The 21,821-nt window shown below is 37.1% G+C and overlaps 2 protein-coding genes across 2 annotated transcripts in view; one reads left to right on the top strand and one right to left on the bottom strand.

Annotated features, from left to right (window-relative positions):
• LOC142339313 (activin receptor type-1-like) overlaps positions 1-21,821 on the bottom strand; it is a 361,804-nt gene that overhangs the window by 337,523 nt on the left and 2,460 nt on the right. The window lies entirely within an intron of this gene.
• On the top strand, positions 1,186-20,420 carry LOC142339942 (uncharacterized). Its single transcript, XM_075390310.1, has 4 exons — positions 1,186-1,676; positions 3,754-3,972; positions 19,299-19,395; positions 19,660-20,420. Exons 1-4 carry the CDS (start codon positions 1,626-1,628, stop codon positions 19,866-19,868), a joined length of 576 nt encoding a protein of 191 aa, XP_075246425.1. The 5' UTR covers positions 1,186-1,625; the 3' UTR covers positions 19,869-20,420.

The raw sequence follows: 21,821 nt of genomic DNA, 5'->3' as shown, positions 1-21,821 counted from the left end.
AACTGATCGCTTTTCTGTTAAATGATTGCAATTGTTGTTCTTTTCTAGAAAGAAATTCGTTTTACTGATCAGTTTTATATTTTTTTATTCAATCTTCTCATCAATGCCATAAGAGCATGTTTTAGGTTTTGCCATTCGGGTTACCTTTCGTTTGATTGACAATTTTCCAGGTCTCACTCAAGTTGCGCGCATATTTGTTAACTAGAGCGAAATTGCGCAAAATTGTGCGGTTTAAAACACTTATTATTCTACGGAGCAAACAATGGATAACCGTGACTATGAGTAGACAATAGAGACAGTTTAGAATTGCGTGACTGTAATCAGGGATAAATTTAATGCAATGGTAAATGTTGTATCTGTTGATCTTATATCATATTAGATTTTCTACTCACAATCGCCTGCAAAATTCACCAAACTAGGAATTTTTCTTGAAAATTCCCAAAAAACTGATGGAAAGCTATCATGGTACAAAACTTATTTTTTCTATTTAGTTTCAGAGTTTTGTAATAAAAGACTCTTTAAGAGCAACAAGACTGAACACATAATAACAAAAAGATTTTGGATCAACTTTGCCACGCTATGCAAAAACCATCAACTATCTTTTTAGTCGCAAGATTGACATTCTGTAAAAATTAAATTTTGCTTATCTTAACAACTTATCAGCTTTCTCAGCTAGCCTAAAAGCTGATATGAAAAAATGTGAATATTTATATTGTTGGATAAACTGGCCTCCGGATTTGAATAAGCGGATTTGAGGTTCGATTTAGCTTGACTGCGGCAGAGTTAGTCAGAATGTTGATTGCATTATTAGGGTTCTATGAAAACCAACGCGTGTTTGGCGCGACAAAAATTATGACCCAGATTGAATTATTATCTCACCCCACATTTTATTTTTGTACCCGATGTAAATCATCGACTCATAATTCTGCCACCTCTTTCAGTGTGTGTACGCAGCATTTAATGTTATTGTTGATATAAGCTGAAGCTTTAATTTGATTTGTAAATGGATAATTTGAGTCACGTTTTATGGATAATAATAAGTCAAATTTGAAATGGTAGGGTAACGACATTTTGGCATTATATTGAGGGGGTTAGACGAACTTTTATGTAATTAAGATCATCTAAATCGCAATCAGTCGGCAAGCTGACCTGTTGGAGATAACCAATATCATTTCTTGAGAAAAGTTCAGCATTATAGCATAATTAGCCTTCAGTTTCAGTTAGTTAAATCAAACAGAGCCATAAAACCAAAAATCAAGTGAGCTCTTCGTCAAACTCCCCAAAAACTTATACATCTTTCAAATAATGTTGTTCAAAGTAACTTTGTTTATCGCTTTTTTGGCATACCAAGTATTGTCTTTGGAACTCTGTAAAGCCGATTCCTCCTGCAAATGCGAGAATGGACTGATAGCTGAGTGCGCATTTAATAAGCATTCCTTTAATGCTAATTATCTGTGTTGCGCAACATACCACCGACAAATTTCTCAGCAAACTTTTACATTTCAAATCCCGACACTGAAAATTGGCTCGATAATCAAAGAGATGGTGACGAGAAGTTGTTGCTAATTGATACTATCGATAGCCCTATTAGAAATTATACTAACTTATTGTCGTATCTGAAGCAAATGAAGATCAAAATTATTTTTATCTATTTTACGGGAACAGGTTTTGCGGAGGTGAGTTGTTTGTGTTTTTTTAAATAATTCTAATGAAGGCACGCAACAACAACAATTAATGCAAAAGAAGTGTTTTTGGGTTCAACTAAAGTTGAAATCCTAAAAATCTCCATGAATCTAATTGGTTTGATTGAAAATCAGTTTTCCAACTTCAATTCCTATTTTTGTCGATACTGCTGTCGCACTCTATTTTACATTTGATTGGTCTACCATAAGAAAAAACATACAAAATTGAATTGTTCCAATTTATATAGCTATCAATCTGATTCTACATGCATTGAAGCAGATTAAACTGCCCCAAACGATACTGTCGATTCACTGAAGTCGGATGTGTGATTCACTGCAAATATTGCCCCTTGCTCCTATAATTTTTATAATATAACCTCAAGGCAGCTCTTTTATGCTAGAAAATAGATAACTCTGTGGTTCCTAAGGGCTATATCCGACCAGTATGTAAAATTGTCAGTGATTTAGAAAAATAAAATAAGAAAAATTACAAAAATTTTATGTTAAAATTGAAGTGATTGAGAATTGCCAAGTCTTGGCAAAGAATTAGATTTTTACTTGCCAAGTCTTAGTCAAGATTTTATTTTAAAATTGAAAGTCTTGATCAAAACTTGCACAAGACTGACACTTGTATAATTTGGCATAGTGTTTGCCCACTACTGAAAAAAAAAGACGTTTGAAGCTCGAGACCTCTGCAACTGTTCTTTTTGCTCGTCTGAATTTATATAGCTAATTTTTAAAAAGATGTTTGGGGTTCGCAGGAAATAGTTTCAGTTGAGGCTTCAAGAAAGCAACAGAAAAATAAAATGTTTTGTTACCTGAAAGACTAACAAAAATGTCAGTTGAAAAAGTGGATGTCAACATCAATTTAATCTCATCGACTGATGTGGTAAAAAAATGAATCCACAAAGGAACAGAGGATCACCGGGCAACCCAAAAACTGTGTCCTGTTCGATACCTGTTAAACCAAATCCAACATCATTCATGCCAAAAGAATGGTTTCTATGGAAAAGAGAATTGGTATGATTTTAATTCACATGAGTAAAACACCCACAAGATTGGCACATGAAACGGATAAAAATTGTTTATTTTATTACTTGTTATGTATGATGACATTTTTGTTTCATGGTAGGTCGTATTTGGAGATATCTTGAACTTCGCTTTATTCTTGAACTTGATTTTCCACCAAAACTTCTTCAAAAAAGTCTAATATTTTTTAAAAATTTTTTATTTACTTCTTTTAAAATACTTTTTTAAAAGAATTTTTAAATAATTTTTACTTAAAATTCTTTTTAAAATACTTCTTTTATTTTCAACTGCCCGTTCATCGCCACTATCAGCTCTTGCGTTTTTTTTGCGTCTCGACCTCTTTTTAATACTCATGCACTCTGATTGGATAACAAAAGAGCCCTGAGCGTAAACTCCTCACCCATTTGTTCAAATTCTTTGACTTTGAGTTCAGTGTCAGTGGTCAGGTAGGTTATGATTTAACAAACATAAAAAATTTAGCTGAGTGTTTTAAAAAAGGCATCAAGTTTTTATATAGTCATCAAAACATGAAACCATTTATTTAAAATTTTGAGGAAAGTTGCGTCATGCAAAACGTTATGAATGGCGGCCTGTCTGTTGCATCGTTAAGACTGTAGAAACAAGGCAATAATGCTCAAGATTACAGAGATGTTGGATCAAACTTCACTCAAGAATTGATAAGTTCAGGCCAAGATTTCATTTTATAAACTTCATTTTTAAAAACGGCATGAATTACACCAGTAAAAAGTTGAGGCTGTAAATCAAAACTTTTCAAGTCTATAAAATGATCTGATCACCGCTCTGAAACAATATTCATCCAAGACTTCGATATTCTTTGAATCAGAGCGTTGATTATACTTGGCTCTTATTACGCCAGAGACAACCAAATTCTTGGGAACCTTGAAAATTGAAGAATTTTCAAGGTTCCCGAGAATTTTTTGTGATCACTTAATCAGAGATCTCATTTGCGAACAAGATCAGAGTTCTAAATTCAACACATTACCAAAATTTGTTAATTTATCGGCATTCTTGAATTGTTTAGGCTGATAGTGAAGCGTTCAGGGAGTTCTTGATGGCTTCAAGTGATACACTGGAAGGGTTATTTTTCGACAATTATTTATCAACGGCCAATGAAGTAGGTTTAACCGACCTTCATCTGAACAGACTGGAAATTTTTCAATACAGAGGCGGCACAGGAGCTGTCAATCTTGATTCCATCACGACAACCACAGCCGCCCATCAAAATTTCAGAGCACTTGCGGTCAGTATTTAACAATTAGTGCATTTATTATGAGCCGCCCTGTTGATCAGACCCACCAAAAATGGTCAAAATGTTGCAAGAACTGACCGTTTTTGATTGTTTTTGACAGAAAACTATAAAAAATGATTGTTTTTAATCTTTTTCGATCCCTTCCGATCCCAAATTTTTAGAAAATAATTATATTGATTGCTTTTCTAGGACATTGCCGTTTTTAAACGTCTATAGAGATTTCTATGACAAGTTAAGGCCCGCGTTCAAAAACACCAATGAGTGCAGATTATGTAACTGGTCCAGGTGGCAGTGCTAAATATTGCTAAAAAAGTAAGGTTTGCCGTAAGTGCGGTGAATTTTCGTCAGATCTGCGGTTTTTAAAGTTAATAGCGTTTTCGGTGCTAATGAGCCAATATAGGTTTTTAAAAAACAGTATCTTTCATCCTCGTAAAGAAATTGTTCAAATTGAACCAAACGGCTTTTCAAATGGCAGCAAATTTTTTGCACCCATTTTGCACAGCTGTATAACTCTTTTTCTTCTTTGTAGAAAGATACAGTCTGAGTTCCATTGCTTTGGGACACAGCATACCACTCCCCCATCTGTCAACAGAAATGTGTAATTTAATTCAAGAGTTATTAATTGCTGTAAACAGCTAGGAAAACGTTGCCTTGCCCAGAGAAAAACTGTCACCTTACATTTGCGTTTCCCTGCTGCGGACAAACTGGAGGTTTAAAAAAAGGTGTGACTTGCGTTTACTGGTGGATGACTTCAATTTGAGGTTCATTAAAACAATCGTCAGCAGGAAAACAAAATTTTCCATCTTTAAGTTCACGTACCGTGGCCTAATGTACAAAGACGCACTTGATACTCGGGATAGAAAGTTTCGTCGTCAGGGATCATTTTGTCAACCAAAGCAGCTTTCAGCTTTAATTTTGCATAAGAAAAGCGTTGAGTAAAAAATTTGCGTTTTATATAATTGTACTATGGTATCAAGTTATGCCGGAGTCGTGAAGTCAATTGTAAAGGTCTCTTTATATAAAGAACGTCTCCGGCAAAAACTGACGCTCAATTAAAAAAATTCTTGCAACACTTCACGACTCAGAAAATTTGCACGAAGCCCACGTTTCTTGACTTCAACGACTCTCCGAAAGAGAAGACCGAAGATAAATGTTCGCACATAAAGTGACTGCAACTGCAACAACAACAATACTTTGCTGCGTAGTCTGTAAGAGCAAACATGGCCTTTGGGAGTGTCCTGTGTTAAAAAAAATCCGGCACAGCCAGCAAAATTAGTGGCCAAAGAAAAGAGTTGTCTTTCATCCCTGAAAGAAAAACGCGTTACGGTGGCTTTGAAATCCTACGAATTTCAGGACGTAACACAAATTACCCTTCCCAACAAATTTTCTATGAAATAGTCAAAGTAATATTTCCAGTAGGAAATCATCTTGAAGAACCACTACAATTTCATCTGTCGTTAATGTGAAATGGTTCTTTCCTGATTTTCAGTTGTAGAATTGTTCTGGTGAAAACCGTTTGCTTTAGCTTTGTTCGGTAATGCTTGCAGTAATTTTTTGGTGTTAAAAAATTCTTGAAAGTCGCGTTAGAGCATCAAAACTAACAGTCGCGGGCATAAACGCAATGAGAGTGGTCATTGACATTAGAGAAAAAGTCCTCTCTACCGCCTGATTTTCTGCAAAACTTCATCCAAATACTTTTATGATTCAGATGTCATCCATTTGACGTATAAGCCTACATCGAGGCAATTTGCTCTCAAGTTATAGTGCTACCGTGTAGCCAGTCCTCTTTTTGCCTTTTGAGGCGGTAGAAGCCCGCATTAAATGTTGTTTATTCATCAATACAGACGACACATCGAAGAGGCCAACAATTCGCCCACTGTACCAACTACGTACGGCGCTTGATGATTCTAAAATATCAGGAAATCCCAAAAACTGTCATAAAGATATTCTACTTGGAAAAATAATTAAATTCAGTGGAGTCTCCCCAAAAAACACCTGTAAAAAGCCAAAAAATTGGATCATATTTTCCACCTAGGTTGGTTTGCGCTTAGGAAATTGGTTGACAAATTGACAGACCTGGCTTACCAATTTGACGGTTTCCTAAATACACTGAACCCACTTCATCTTTTTTATCCCTGAATAACTCTCCACGTGCTTTAGATCAAGTGGTATTACATAATGAAACTCTGGTTATGGGTTCGATTAGCATCACTCACTAGAAATCGAACACAAAGCTTCGCTCTAATGACTTCGTCCAAAACTGATAGATTCTGCGCATGATCTATTGAAAAGTCCTAGTTGGGCACAATCCGTTTTTTTGGTCATTTTTTTCTGTCAGTTTTTTTGTTGATCTCAATTAGTTTTTTTGGTGAGACAGTAATAAAGCTGGCATTCTTTTTTGACAAGGCCAGTGTTGCATATACAAAGGTAATGATTGTTTCAAAGTTGACTGCAAGTCGTTTGTATTCATGTGGGTTGATCTTTTTTGAGGACACTTTGGTATAAACTATATATACTTTCTACAACTTTCAATATTCCCCACCGCTGATAGTTGAGTGACGAAGTCCCACTTTCAATGGAATTTTTCATTGGCAAGTGTTGGATGATGTCGTATTGCGCATTGCAGCTACTTGACTGTTTGATTGCTTGCTTTTATACATTTTGATCTTTGTTTACATCGAGGACTGTGTATTGGAGACTTGTAAATCCTCCTCCTTTGTTTTGAGCCCTATAACTGACAGTTTACACCATTTCGTTCACTTCTTCCATTTCAATAACTCTTGAATTTCGTTTGATGTTCCGCAGCAGTTCTATTGCAAACACGCAGGCACCACCCGGGTCGAGAAAAATTGGAAAAATATGTAAGATAAGCGGTGAAAAGTTAGTTTTTTCGCCGCAAATTTCGTACATAATTTAGCGGTGAAATGCGGTGAATGCGGTGAAATTATGTAAGTTCACCGCTAGAGTAAGCGGTGATCTTACAAAAAATCACCACAATTCACCACTAAAACATGTAATTTCTCCGCCCTTACAAGGGTTCGAACCTCTCACCTCCTGCGTGTCACCCACTTGTTGTCCACTGCGCCATCTCTCACTTTATTCTAGTTTTTTTGTTTGAATATAAATCAAGATCCTTCTACTTTCTGTAAAACATGCGCGGTGAATTTTCGTAAGATTTGCGATTTTTAGCGCTGAAATTACATATATTAGCGGTGAAATGTGGTGATTTTTTGTAGGTTCACCGCTGACTCTAGTGGTGAAATTACATAAATTCACCGCTTAGAAAAAACTGTTATGAAAAATATGTAAGATTAAGGGGCAGTTTCAGTGGGAGGGTAAATCTAACAATTCCTCTCTTACTCTCCATTAATTTCACCGCAATTTATGCTGATCTCACACAATTTTAACAATTTTTTCTAAGCGGTGAATTTATGTAAGTTCATCACTAATTGAGCGGTAAATTTATGTAATTTCACCACATTCACCGCTTATCTTACATATTTTGCACACATTTTTTTTGAAGCGGTGAAATTATGTAATTTCACCGCAACCAGGCAATAAAGGTTTTTTTCACCGCATTAACCGTCTGATTTATGTAATTTCACCGCATTCATCGCTTATCTTACAAAAGTTTCCGCATTCACCGCTTATCTTACATAATTTTCTGCTGAATGGCGGTGACACCTCGACCCGGGCAGGTGGCTTTCAAATCAGAGGTAACTGCTTTACCAGTGGCTTTTCTCCGGCTTGATTTCCCTGATAAATGAAGTGTTTTTGAGTCAGCTATCAGGAGTCAACTTATCGGCCCAGAAGGTCAACCACACGCTTATGAGGCATTCTCGATCACATATCCGATTCACATTAGTGAAGAGCTCACACAGGTCCATGCAACCGCACACCTTATTTTGCAACAAACTAGTTAGCTGGCTTTGCAAGCACTCTACAGACAAAAAAGAAGTCTCTGCGATATATAGTGAAATATAATACATTCCTATGTAGTGCAATTTATTAAATCTCCTTATTAATCCATTTAGTTCAATTCAAGATCATACTTTTTTTGTTCATATTTCATTTAAAATTGTTTACAGGAATCATTAATCATAAGTCTGTACAGGCAGTCTGCTTCCTGTGGTTTAACGCCAAATTCTTAATTTGGCTCTGTTCATTGAATTAAAATTCAAGATCAAATTGCTGATCAAATTTTTGTTTTACTTCCATTTCATTCTTCTGAAAAAAATTTTAATTTTCAGTTAAATCTATTTTCATCTAGCTTCTCTTCCGCTAACTATCGAAAAAAAAACATAAATCTGAAATCATAGTCATTCGCTAAGCGAATCAATACTCTAAAACTAAAAGCAGTATTCGCGGAGCTAATACAACTTAAGAGTTGTGTCCAAACTAATACAATTCAATCGAACAAAATAAAAAGTGACTTCGCACCTCGAAGTCAATCATCTTTTGAAACAGCGCTAGTTCGAATTTCGCTAGGCAATTCTTCAAATCTCGAGAACCTCGAAAGACACCTTTGTCTATCGAACCCTTTTGGCAGAGAGCAACAACGGACCCTCCAATAGGATTGGAGAAATGGAGAATTCTGGTCAAGCTGACCATCCTGGCGCTAGAAAACATAAAGCTGGACACACTTTTCGAGCCAAAACCAACCCGTTTTAAATTACCAGCCGAGCCAAAGTACAAAGCAGCAATTGAAGAAGCAACAAAGCAAACAAAAGGGGATTGACAAGTCCGAAATAGCCAACTCAAAATCCAATGGGACCTAAAATGTCAGAAAAAAACCGAGCCCGGTATGCTTTGTGGCAAATGACCGTTGACACTATGCGATCAAAATGTGTCTCCCTTCTCTACCTTAGCTTCGGCGCTGAAGGCGGCCAACTTCTGACCCATAAATTTCCCCATGGCAATATATATATGGCCTCACGACCTTAGAATTTTAAGAAAATGATAGGAATTGCCTTCATTAACCCGCACAATATCACATTCGACTGTTACGTTTTTTATGAAAACAAGCGAAAGGAGAGACAGCGCAGCAGTTTTACAGTACTCTCAACTGAACCTAAAAAATTGCGACTTCCAAAAACCGCGAGGAGGCTATCATTCAGGACATTTTCATAACAAACATGCTAGACGATGATATTCAACGCGAACTATTGAGAGTTAAAGTTGAACCTGAAAGAGCGCTCAGCACCACTGTCAACAGGGAAATGGCCCTCCGGAATCCACAAAGAACATCTTCTAACAACAACAGTTGTGTAAATGCCATACAACAGTTCACTGGTTTTCGCGGCGCGATTACAATTACACAACAGTGGAACAGAAACACTTTCAATCGCGAAGCAAATGGCGTTTCTGGAAGCTGTAGTTAGAATTGGACATCCACACATCGTCAGGTTTGCCTCGCTTTGTGTAAGAAATTTAACCACTGCGGAATTTTTAATGTCTTTGCAAAGGTACCTCGGAAAAAACAAAACATTAACGAAAGTACACAACAAGGTAACCGCATACAAAACGTTGAAAACTACGAAACCAAAGAAAATTCTGATAATTAAAATGTAAATTTCATTAACTACAATGAACAATACGACTCTCAATACGACTTTCCCGACATTAGTTACGTCGCAATGATAGAACAAAATAATTCCAACACAGTCGCACCAAAAAACATGTATATAACAATTGGCAACAGAGACTCTAATCTGCTAATCAATTTTGGCAGTGGATACTCAATCATTAACTTGTCACTTGCTAATTATATAAATTTTAATTGCAATCGAGCGAAATTGTCCGAGGAAAAACTACTTAAGTTCTTTTCAAACGATACTGTAATAACTCTAGGGACTTTAAAGCTCTCGGGAGGAAAAATACTTAAGTTCTTTTCAAACGATACTGTAATAACTCTAGGGACTTTAAAGCTCTCGGGAGAAAAATTACTTAAATTCTTTTCAAACGATACTGTAATAACTCTAGGGACTTTAAAAACACCCGTTAAACCTAACGATTGACAAGTTTCCCGAGAAAAAGCACTGTTGGAGCAGACGGATGTGGACCCGTTCTAGGACCCAATTTATTTGACGAATTAGGATTAATGATAACACAAAAGCGTCCTAAAGTCCAAATTAATAATATCCACCCCCATGTACCATTAAACAGTCAGTAGCGAAAGAGTTCCCGGGACTAATAACACGAATTGGCAAACCAGAACATCATACAGTAAATTCAAAATTTCACAGAAACTATCAAGTAACCCAACAAAAAAAAGTCAAGTACCAAATCATTTAAAAACCAAAGTTGAAATTGAACTTGAAATATTATTGAATAAGGGATATACTGAAAATTTGTCAAATGGCTACGAGCAATTCTTCATTTCACCTATAAAAAATCACACTTGAAAAAGATCTGTCAATCAAAATAGCCTTGGTCTCAAAGATCTTAAATAAGTCAATCCATAAAAACAAATATCAAATGCCAAATAATGATGCAATAATTCAGACGAGTGCGCAAACACTGTAAAACGCGCCGCAAGAGACAGCGTATTTTACAACGCCGGATTTGCAAAACGCGTACAGTCAACATGATTTACACGCTGATATAGCCCGCCATTGTAACTTCAACTTAGTAAGCGGTGATACTGATACGACTCCACTTATCGCTTCAAAAGGGGATTTTATGCTTTAACTGATAAGCAAGCCGAATTTCAGAAAGCTATTGATTGCACATTGCCCGGTCTTACTACTACCTTCTGTTTCTTGGATGATATTTTAATAGCAAGCAGAAGACGAATTGACGATCACTTACAACTTGATAGAAAATGCCTCATAAAGTTAGCCGAAGAAAATCTTAGGATATAATCAGCAAAATGTCACTTCGCAAAAAATCAAACTAAATGTCTCGGACACCATATCACGCAATCTGGAACAACTCCGTTCGCAACTAAAACAACAGTTATTCAGCCACTTACTTCGCAACAAAATTAAAAAAAGTTAAGATCACTTATAGGTTCCGTTCATCATCTTGGTAAAATTAAACCCAATCTATCTTAACTATGTACCTTTTACGACAATTTCTAAAGAAAAATACAAAGATTATTTGGACTGCTGAACATGGAGAACATTTTAACCAGATTAAAGAAAAAATTGCTGAAGCAACAGAAAATAAACACTTTAATCCCAATGTAGAAACACGAATTAAATTGGATGCCTCTAGAAACATTTTTAGATGAGCACTCGAACTGCGTACTCCTGATGGCTGGCACAGGTTATCATTTGCCTCGCGTTTCCACAACTCAGTTAAAGAACGGTATTGTATCAATGAATTCAAATTACCGGGCTTTGTCTCGTCAATTGTACATTTCAAATATTATCCATATGGTAAGCCTTTTACTGTTATCAAGGATCAGAGGGCTTTATTATCTAATATGCGGGCAAACAGAGCAAATAAGTCCTACAATAGTTGCCTCACAAGATGGATCCACCGTTTACCTCCTTTCAATTTCTCAATAGATCATCTTCCTGGTTCACAAATGGGTTTGGTAGAATATACTTCACGTGAACCAGAACAAAAAGCTGTTGATATATCGACTTACGGCAAACAATTTTTCGTCGCTCATTCAGACGCCATTAAACACAGCGCAAAACACTTTCTTTTGAATTCAAAAATTATACGAATTCCGTTGACCAAAAAAAACGGACGCAAACAACTTAACTACTAGCGACAAAATTTGTAGTGAATTTGCGGTGTGAAAGCGAGAACATTCCAAATTAATAATAGTGACATTATTAGCGAATTAACACCTGATAGTTGTAATTCCGCAACTCGAAACGAATGAACCCACATTCCAAACTCGCCTTTTGCCTTTAACTGTCCTACAAAACAGTCACTCTCAAATAATTCAAATTTACAACGAATTGCTCAATCATTTCGATCAGTCCTAATGATGTCCAACTCCGATGATGAAACTTTACGTAACATCAGGCAAAAAATTACTTCCAAAGTGCATTTTGCGCATGAATATGGACCCTCTAACACGCCGTAAAATCCAACTACCTCTTCGACACCCGGGACGGACACTACCAACGTCACAAATTTACCATCATCCGACGATCTATACACTTATTTGTTTAATTTTGCCCTGTCCAAAATATTCTCACGAACCCTGATGGCAAGTTTAACATCTAAGGACGCAATTTTGAAAGAGGTCAGAAATTGCATCAACACATATAACGAAGAACGTTACAGGCAATTCAGTCCTTACATACAAAGCTATTGGAAGGATCTACACGTCAAAATGGATGTGTTTGCGTCGATGACAGAATAGCAATCCCAAACTCAATCAAGGACGCGTATGTGAAGGCCATACAATCGACACACCCAGGGAGCTCGGGAATGAATGACATGGCCGTTCATGCATGGTGGCCATACATGAATAGGGACCTATTATCAAAGAAGGCAAAGTGCAACCTCTGGGCAAGGATCGGTAAAAAATCAAAGTCTATTATTCTTTTTAGCAAATGGGCACCACTGAAGCTATATAAAGTCTCTAATGAAGAAATTCAATTAGATTTTGGTGGAACCATTTATAACCAGAAAGACCACGAAGCGTTTTTTCGTGAACTCTCAGATCGTTTCTAAAAATTCCCGTCAGCCGAAGTATTTGATAGTGTGAATGCACAGAAAGTTTTAAAGTTCCCTCAAGACTACGTATTATCTCATGACATACCACACGCAACAAAATTAGATCAAGCCAAGCGTCAAAATGATCAGCAATTACAGCCTTTTGTAATCAAAATAACAAACTACTAATGGAAGCTCCTATTCACCATCACAGAGCGATCGGTTCTTTCGAGAGGCTAATTCGAATATTTAAAAGCCGCCTAGCTTTTACTAAAACAGCGGCGCCAAACATTTTAGCTCAAAGGCCTCAGTACATTTGTTTATCTACCAAACACGAATATGTCGTCAAAAGACAATTAATCTTTCACCTTTTGGACGTAAAGCTAATACTCCTCTGAGTAGCATATCTAATGAACCAAAACAAAATACTTTAACATATTATTCAAATTTAACTAAATATTTAGATCTCAAAACAGATGAGATAAACTAACTCAAGAAGACAAGTGGGATAACGGCAATAGAAGCGATGTGAATTCTGAAAACCACAGGCACACTTTGACCCAAGACGCTAAAAAACTTTAAAACGCTGACCCAAACAAAGAACTCACAGCTATGTCACACCCTGAAGTAGGTCTTCTAGTGCCAAGAACAGAAACTTCTTTGTCCTTCAAACTGTCAAACAAGTTCCCCAAAAACAGGCGTTTCAAAAAAGTTTGGATGGACTTTACGTGGTTCTGGCACCAGGATCATCAGTTATAAAAAGTGACGAGCATACTTCCATCATCAAAGAGCCTGGCAACCGTCAGGTCACCAAAACGAATTCAGATTTGGTGAAATTTGGCCCCAAGGCTGAACGACAGACAGGTCTGAAAGACTCCGCAGATAGGCCACCACAAGCTCCAACAGGCAAAACAGCTGAAGAGAAGATTACTAAACACGCATGAGATGCAAGAAAAGAGAAAAAACACAGACAAATAACAGACAAATCAAGATGCGTTTCGCCAGTACATTCTGACGTATCTCGCATCCTGCGAGTGGGCATGCCAACAAAGCCTAAGAAAGTAAATTTACCCGCACCGCATATACAACTACTATCTCTGCGATTGCGCCACAAACGCCAAGCACACAATCCACGTCTACACCGCGATGCAAGTTAAAAAAGAGCCATCGAAGTGATCTAAGCCGAAATCAACAATGAAAACAACCCAGTCACCTGCTCACAAGCGACAAAAAATATTTCCTTAAATCACAGAGTCGGACGAATCTATAAATTTCTCACAGACATGCCCCCAAACTTTATCAGCTGGTAAAGCACCATCAAGACTAAACGTGTCCAGATGTTAAAACAAAGACAAATTGAGAGTAGGACTATCACTTCAAACATACAGAGGACTGCAGTACAAAATCCCGAATTACAAAACTCCAACTAAAAACTTGCTCTCCGGGACCACCCTACCCAACCCAAAACTATGTCTCGCCGAATTATGAAGAACCTAAAACCAGTATGACAATGAAAGAGGCAGAATGTGCCACAAATTCAAACTCAGATTAAATATTACATTCAAAAACTAATTGAAGACCAATATCTTATTATTTATATTAACCAGCAATTATGTCACTAATCTTCTGTTATAAACAAAACTACGTTTCGTTTATTTTGTTGAGGGGGAAATGTGATATATAGCGAAATATAATACATTCATATGTAGCGCTATTTATTATTTTCCTTAAGTTAAATCTAGTTCATTTTCGGTTCATCGATATGAATCCCTTTAGTTCTTTTGAAGATCATATTTTACTTGTTCACATTTCGTTTAAATTTGTTTAAATGAATCATTAATCATAAGTCTGTACACGCAGTCTGCTTCCAGTGATTTACTGCCAAATTCCTTATTTGGCTCTGTTCATTTATGAAAAATGCATAATCAAATTGCTTATCAAATTTTTTTTACTTGCATTTCATTCTCTGAAAATCAATTCAATTTTCAGTTGAATACTTTTTTATCTAGCTTCTGCTCCACTAACTAGCGAATAATTTATAAATCTGAAATCATAGTCATTCGCTAAGCGAATTAAAACTCTGAAATTAATACGGTTGTATTCGCGGAGCGAATACAACCAAAAAGTTAAGTTCGAACTAATACAATTCAATCGAACAAAATAAAGAGTGACTTCGCACCGCGAAAGCAATCAAATTTTGGCACAGCACTAAATCGAATTTCGCTCCGCAAATCTTCAAATCTCTACAGAACAGCATTTCTGTACGACAGTCTCAAGAATACAACTACCGCAAAATCTAACAATGAATGAATGTGCCCAAGTTGAGACAGTGCTTAATCGAGGCAATGAAACAGAAAACTTGGGTTGAGCTCGGATGGTCTGAATCTGCAATTTTCTAACATGTTCTTTCACATTAGCAATTCGACATGCAAGCTCTTACAAGTTAGCCATTCGATTTGCAAGGCCTTACAAGTTAACTATTCGAGTTAAATTCGACTAACTAGCATATTACCAGGTAATTAATCGGTTTTCGACTTTTTCTTCCAAAAGTTCTTAGAATATAGGTTCCTACAAAGTAACCATTCTGACTATACTGAAAAAACAATAAAACGTCACAAGATATGAAAGTAAACAGATCTAGAAAAGTGTGAATTAAAGTCATAAGGTAAATATTAGTATGAAAATTGAAGGGCAAAGATTAATTCAGTCAGAGTAAAACTTCAATCAAAGTAATAGGGTACAAATTTTTGTGAAGATTCTTTAAAATGCTATCGGGAAGAAGCCCACTTAAAATATAGATTTTTGGAAAATGAATCGCAAAAGGACCTCCAGAATTCATACAAATGAAAAGTAATCTCTTCATCAATTAGGTCACATTGTATTATGTTATCCGAATTGAGCATCTAACTCCCACGCATTTTCTTTGGCAACTGACAGAGTGTTAAAAGTTGAGCTTGACTGGAACGAACTCGCAAGAAACATACAAGTTAGCCAGACGATCTCGGCCCGAGCAATGACATTCTCGTGCTGTACAAAAACGAATGGAATATAATGAGGGAGAGGTCATAAATACGTAGATTGTCAACACTATAGGTACATATGTTGATCACAAATGCACAAGTGAGTCGCCTGTTAAATTTAGTGTCGCCTGGGACATCCCTACAACCAAATGATTTCAAAGGCGATGAGCACACCCAGGTTGAAGTCCGTGACCCAAGACAGGTATTGGCCAGACCGACTTGGGTCGCGGACAGAGGGGTGCGGTGTGACCGTCAACAATGGTTTGGAAAAAATTTTGGTCGCGCCTTCCGTCTGGCCAATGGCAATTTTAGTCTGTTCGGTCTGGCGAATACCCATATTTCGGTCTGTTCGGTCTGGACAATACCCATATTTCGGTCTGTTCGGTCTGGCCAATACCCAAATTTCCGCCTGTTCGGTCTGGCCAATACCCAAATTTCGGTCTGTTCGGTCTGGCCAATACCCAAATTTTGGTCTGTTCGGTCTGGCCAGTAACCATTTTTCTGTCTGTTCGGTCTGGCCAATACCCATAATTCGGTCTGTTCGGTTTGGCCAATACCTAATTTCAAGGCCTAGAGGTCCAGCCAAATAAGAGCCAAATTGTATAAATGCGTGCTGTATTGACTGTTTTTCAAATTAGCAGCCCATAATTGGTAAACGACATCTACTTCTAGATGATTAGAATACTTCATAAACCTTCTTTTGGATTTTGCAGTTGTCTTTAAATCGACGGTTTTTTTTCAATAATTTCTTTTTAAAATTTCATATTCATTTGTCATTGAAAAAAATGAAACGAATAAATTATAAATTTTAATGGATGCTTATACACGTTTAAATGAGTCTGGCTAGTAGTCTGGCCTAGGATCTGTTCGGTCTGGCCGATGGTCTGGCCTACGGTCTGGACAATGGTCTGGTCTAGGGTCTGTTTGGTCTGGCCATTGGTCTGGACAACGGTCTGGCCAATGGTCTGGACAGTTGTCTGGCCTAATGTCTGTTTGGTCTGCCCAATGGTCTGGACAATGTCTGGTCAGTCTGGCCAATAGTGTCCAAAGTCTGTTCAGTCTGGCCAATACCAATAGTTTGCTCGGTCTGGCCAATACCTATCTTTGGGTATTGTCGGTCTGGCCAATGCCTGTTTTGGGTATGGTCGGTCTGGCCAATACCTGTCGCGGGTCGCGGACTTCATCTTGGGCAATAGGCATTGATGCTCCTCGAACAAATTTTAAGCAGCATTTTGCTACCCCCTGATTATGGAGCAAATTTTCTGGAACTCTAATAGATTATTTGAGGATGGAGCCTCGTTGACTAAATAGGTTATGAAAATGTAAGCACGCACTGACTGTTTGGAAAAAACAAGTGTGGCAGGTTAAGGTGAACTAATAAATCTTTGAACCACAATTTGATTCATCATTGCCTAAACTATAAATAAGTTAAGTTTTTTTTAAAAGCTAAATATAGAGGCGGTTCAAAATTAATTGGTATATCATTTCAAGTTTACAATATATATTAAGTATAGCTTTGTGCGGGTACGCTACTAAACAGATTTTTAAAAACAAACATAAAGCTCTTTTTCAAGCGAAAAATCACTACAAATCATCACTTCAACGCGTAAGCTGCTTCCTATACGATAAACGCATTCCTTGAAAAAAGGGAGCCCTGACTGGACAGTGTCCAACCAAGGACCATGGTCCTCAGAAATCCAAGTACAAGCTATTGTAAGTGGAAAGATGAAATTTCAACACTAATGCCTTTCAGTATCCACTGACAATAGCTTGTACTTGGATTTCTGAAGACCATTGCCCTGGCTGGGTGGCTGTTCTTTCAGTGCTCCCTTTTTTCAAGGAATGCGTGCATAGGAAGCAGCTTACGCGTGGAAGTGATGGTTTGTAGTAATTTTCATCATTGAAAAAGAGATTTATGTTTGTTTTCAAAAATCTGCTTAGTAGCGTACCCGCACAAAGCTATACATAATTTATATTGAAAACTTGAAATGATATACCAATTAATTTTGAACCTCTTTTATATTTAGCGTTTAAAAACATAATTAAACCTATTTATAGTTTAGGCAAGGACGAATCAAATTGTGGTTCAAATACATATTAGTTCACATTCACATTTGTTTTTTCCCAGCAGTCAGTGCGTGCTGACATATTTATAACCTCTTTAGGCAACCTCTTTGGTTGCCTAAAGATTTATAACCTCTTTGGTCGCAAGGGATGATTTCAAACAGCTTTTAACCCATCACAAAATGGTAGTCATATAAGAATAAAAATTTCAGTAACAGTAAAATGACACCTTGTTTTCAGAAATAAAGTTGGAAACTTTGCAATGTTGGAAACAAAGTTCCGTAAGTTATATTTCTTCTGCATCAACTCAACTGAAATATCACTGTTTTCAGTCTTACGGCAACTTAAGATTCATTTGAAAAACGATCGATTTAGAATTTATGGTTGCTATATTGAAAAAAAATCGCGATTAGTTGATGAGATATTTTTAGCTATTTACAGGCGAATTGCTATTAGTATTTAAATTATACTAATTACATGAAAAATTTTGTTTGATGGAATGATGAGTGCACTGGTAGAATGGACACCCAGGGCCGAGGATTTCTGGCCAGAGTTATATAAGATAAGCGGTAAATATCGTTGACAAGTCAGAAGATTTACCGCAAATTTCTTACATAATTTTGCGTTGAATGCCTTTTTTTGAGCCGTGAATTCAATGCACTCAACAATCCTGCATGCTTTTCGCTTCTTCTACCACTTTGCCACACTACCTTGGTTATCTTGAGAGCCGCACTTTTCGTAAACAGGACTCTAGTATCACGTCACATTTAAAGTTGTGACTTAATGAATGTGTGTGTGTGTGTGTGTGTGTGTTTGTGTGTGTGTGTGTGTGTGTGTGTGTCTGCTTGTTTGCGTAATAACATTTTGAATATATACATAACAAAAGAAACCTGACATTTTGATTCGTTTCATTCACACAACTTATTTAAATTAAATAGAGTTTAGGCAAATTGTGTTAGCAAGTGCTTGCTTTTTACCCGTTATTACAGAAACATGGTCGATCGAATCAAATAAATTCAACTTTGATGATTGACTTCTCATCCAAACTTTTTCCTAGGTCGAGATGTCCAAATTGAAGTGACTTTTGATCAGACCGTCTTGTTACACGCCACTCTAGTTACGTTGTCAGAAAAATAATCTTTGAACGCATACAAATGTGATCAAAACTGCGTGGGCCGAAGCAATAGAAAACAAAAAAATGTTTTTTTCTGCCCTGAAATGATTCCGTGCGCTTGAGTGTTTAAGTAACGATGTGCGTCTTGTCTGGTCAGCGACATATTATTTGTCTGATTAGAAATCTCTTTGGTTCCGGATAGTCTAATCAGAGGTCACTTCGAGCGCACTCTGAGCTCACAACGAATTTCGAAAGCAATATTAACGATCACTGATTAGCGGTCCCTTCAGCCTGAGATAGTCTTATCAGAGATCACTGTTATCTGGGACGGTTTGGTCAGAGTCCGCTGCGCCTTAGACCTCACCTGGGTTGTGATATAATTTGCTTGCACAGCTTGGGTACATTGTGATTTCCGACATTTTGCATTTTTTTTCTCTTCAAATTTTTGTGTCCACGAAATATTGATCATTTTAATTTTTTTTATATGATTTTAGCAAAATAGCTTCGACTACCCGGGATTTCTGATGCGTAACATTCGCGTTGAAAATGAGTTTCTGAAGCATTACATCAACCGTGCTGTTAAGCAACAATGTAAGTACCTTTGATTTAATTCAACGGTGTAGATTTGTTCCGTTGTGTACTCGAGAGAAAATCTGTTCAAAGGCTTGATGGCTCCGGCAAAGAACTATGATGCTGAAGAAACGATACTTTGTGTTATACTATTAATATCCTTATCATGTGACCTGAAGCGATTATCCTCCCTAAGTTTGTACACAAGGGAGAAAACAAGTCGATCATAAATTTTAACACTCTTACTCGCCGTAATGAAAATGCTGTTCTGATTTTCTTCTACAGATTTTGAGTGGACACCCGAACTATCGGAAGAGAACTATTTCCTGCCACACTTATTTTCCTCTCCCTATCCACCGCAGCACTGGTATGAAGACGTGGTGATCAAATTAGGCTCGAACCAAAACAACACAGCACCCAAAATTCTGACGAAAGAATTCCTCCTCCATGCGGGTGCAGTCACCCTTCTCTGTTTACCCGACACTTTGGAGTAAATTGAGTACGGTGCGCTCTCTACTATGAAGGATATGAAAGCAATCTACATAGGGCGATACTCTGAAAACTGGGACCTAACTTTTAGGCACGGATGTGTAGATGTCGTCGACTTTTCAGACAAGAGTAACAATAGACAATGGTTTTCCCTAAATTGCAAGGACCTGCCCAGTTTTCAGTGCCAATTGTGTTTTATGCACAACTTTGGACTGCATAAAATCAAAGACAACGTGGCTCAATTATGCAGCTCGAGATCAACTATTCCACCATCTATGTCGCGTCAGTGTTACTGGGACGATCCGATTGTGGTAACCCAATTGCCCGGGTTGCCTCTTCTGGGCCCACTTCTGGACGAAGGCAGATCACCTAACTGTCCACCGACTAATTTCAATCAAAGGTCAATTCGGGAGCAAAAGTTCTCAGCTAATGAATCTGTGAAGTATATGTGCGACTGAAGAACTCCTTAACTCCTTTACAAACTGATTTATCTAAGACTGGACCTTGACTTTAGCTGATTATCTTATTCATCAGAGATCTATTCTCCCTGACCTAACGCCAAGCCAATTTCAGTACTGGGCGAGTCTAATTTCCAGTCTCATTACATTACTGATTCAGAGCTATCATCATGTCACTTTTTACACTTGGTAGTCTCAATCCAATTCTTGGCCAATACTTAGCAGGTCTAAATCCAAGTCTCGGCCAAGACTTGGCAAGTCTAAATCGAGCAAAATATAGTCCAAAATACGCCCGAAAAATGCCAAGATCTGAAATATGCTTAAAATTAAGTCCATTTGTGCAACAATTGGGCTGAAACGGCTAAAAAGGCCCAAAATAACCTGAAATATGCCCAACTTGGGCCCACGGACTCTCCCGGGTGTTAATTTACCCTTCAGATTTAGACTTGAACGGAACTGATAGACTTAAAGTTTGGTCTGGTCCTGCCCTCAGTGCCATTTATGATATCCAACTGCTATAAGTTATTTGTAGTTACAATTAGCATGATGCTACGATGTAAAAAGTAGCAGGGCGCTAAGGGCTTAAAAATTAAACACCCACTGAGCTAATATGATGAATGCTTCCTTAATTAAACACTTTTTAGATCTATTCCCCTTTAAACAAGAAAAACTATTTGTTTAAAGCGAGAAATACGAACATTTAATGGAATAAATTATACCAACATGCGCTGTCTACTATCAATGAAAAAAACAAGGCGTAATTTTAGAATCAAATTCAGAATCAGGTTTTATTTATCCCAAAAAATGATCCTGCAATTTGAAGTGAGGCATTTAAAGTGCATAATCACAAATGATGAAAAGGTAGACTGAAAACAAGTTTCAAAAAGAATTGAGAATCTTTGTTAAAAGTCAGATCTAACAATAGAGTTTCTAAGATTTTTAAAAATTAACCCAACACATGGATCACTGTAGCGTATTTTAAATTCACCCCAAGGTTGTTAAAGGTTTTTCAGTTCTGGTAGACATAGTTTGAGATCTTGTAACGAAAGTCGACGAGCTACTGGTCCATTTGAATTTTTTTTATTGTATAATTGGTAAACGTATAGAATTAACTGAACATAACATAAAGCTTTGTGATGTCTACGAGCAGCTCTCAGTGAGTAGTAGGCATATTAAAACATCTTAATGACAAAAAGCATGACAAGGGCTGCGAATAATTTCCTGACAAAAGGCTGAAAGGTTGTGATTAATTGTTTGTCATTTTTTTGAATGACCTTGGATCGATTAAAATGTTTTATAGCTTTACTTAATTGTGTTGGATAATCAAAGCCCCACTTTGTCATGAAAAAGAGTAATTAGTTGGGAACAATTCGCCAGATAAAAAATTAATAAATTATAGCTCAAATTGTATGACTATAACTTTAGGCAATGTGAGAAAGGCCCAAAAATTCCAGAGTAAAATGTTAAAGTGAATCGATGGTTGTTCGAACAAAAAACTAT

The sequence above is a fragment of the Convolutriloba macropyga genome, chromosome 5, assembly GCF_964194025.1.
Source record: "Convolutriloba macropyga chromosome 5, txConMacr16.3, whole genome shotgun sequence".
Lineage (NCBI taxonomy): Eukaryota > Metazoa > Xenacoelomorpha > Acoela > Convolutidae > Convolutriloba > Convolutriloba macropyga.
This window is presented reverse-complemented; position numbering and strand designations above follow the sequence as displayed.

What these genes read in the sequence shown, in the direction of transcription:
- LOC142339942 (XM_075390310.1), top strand. Translation starts at nt 1,626, where the DNA reads ATGAAGATCAAAATTATTTTTATCTATTTTACGGGAACAGGTTTTGCG. An exon ending in AAAATTTCAGAGCACTTGCG is followed by an intron (nt 3,973 to 19,298) that starts GTCAGTATTTAA and finishes ATATGATTTTAG; the next exon opens with CAAAATAGCTTCGACTACCC. An exon ending in CCGTGCTGTTAAGCAACAAT is followed by an intron (nt 19,396 to 19,659) that starts GTAAGTACCTTT and finishes TTTCTTCTACAG; the next exon opens with ATTTTGAGTGGACACCCGAA.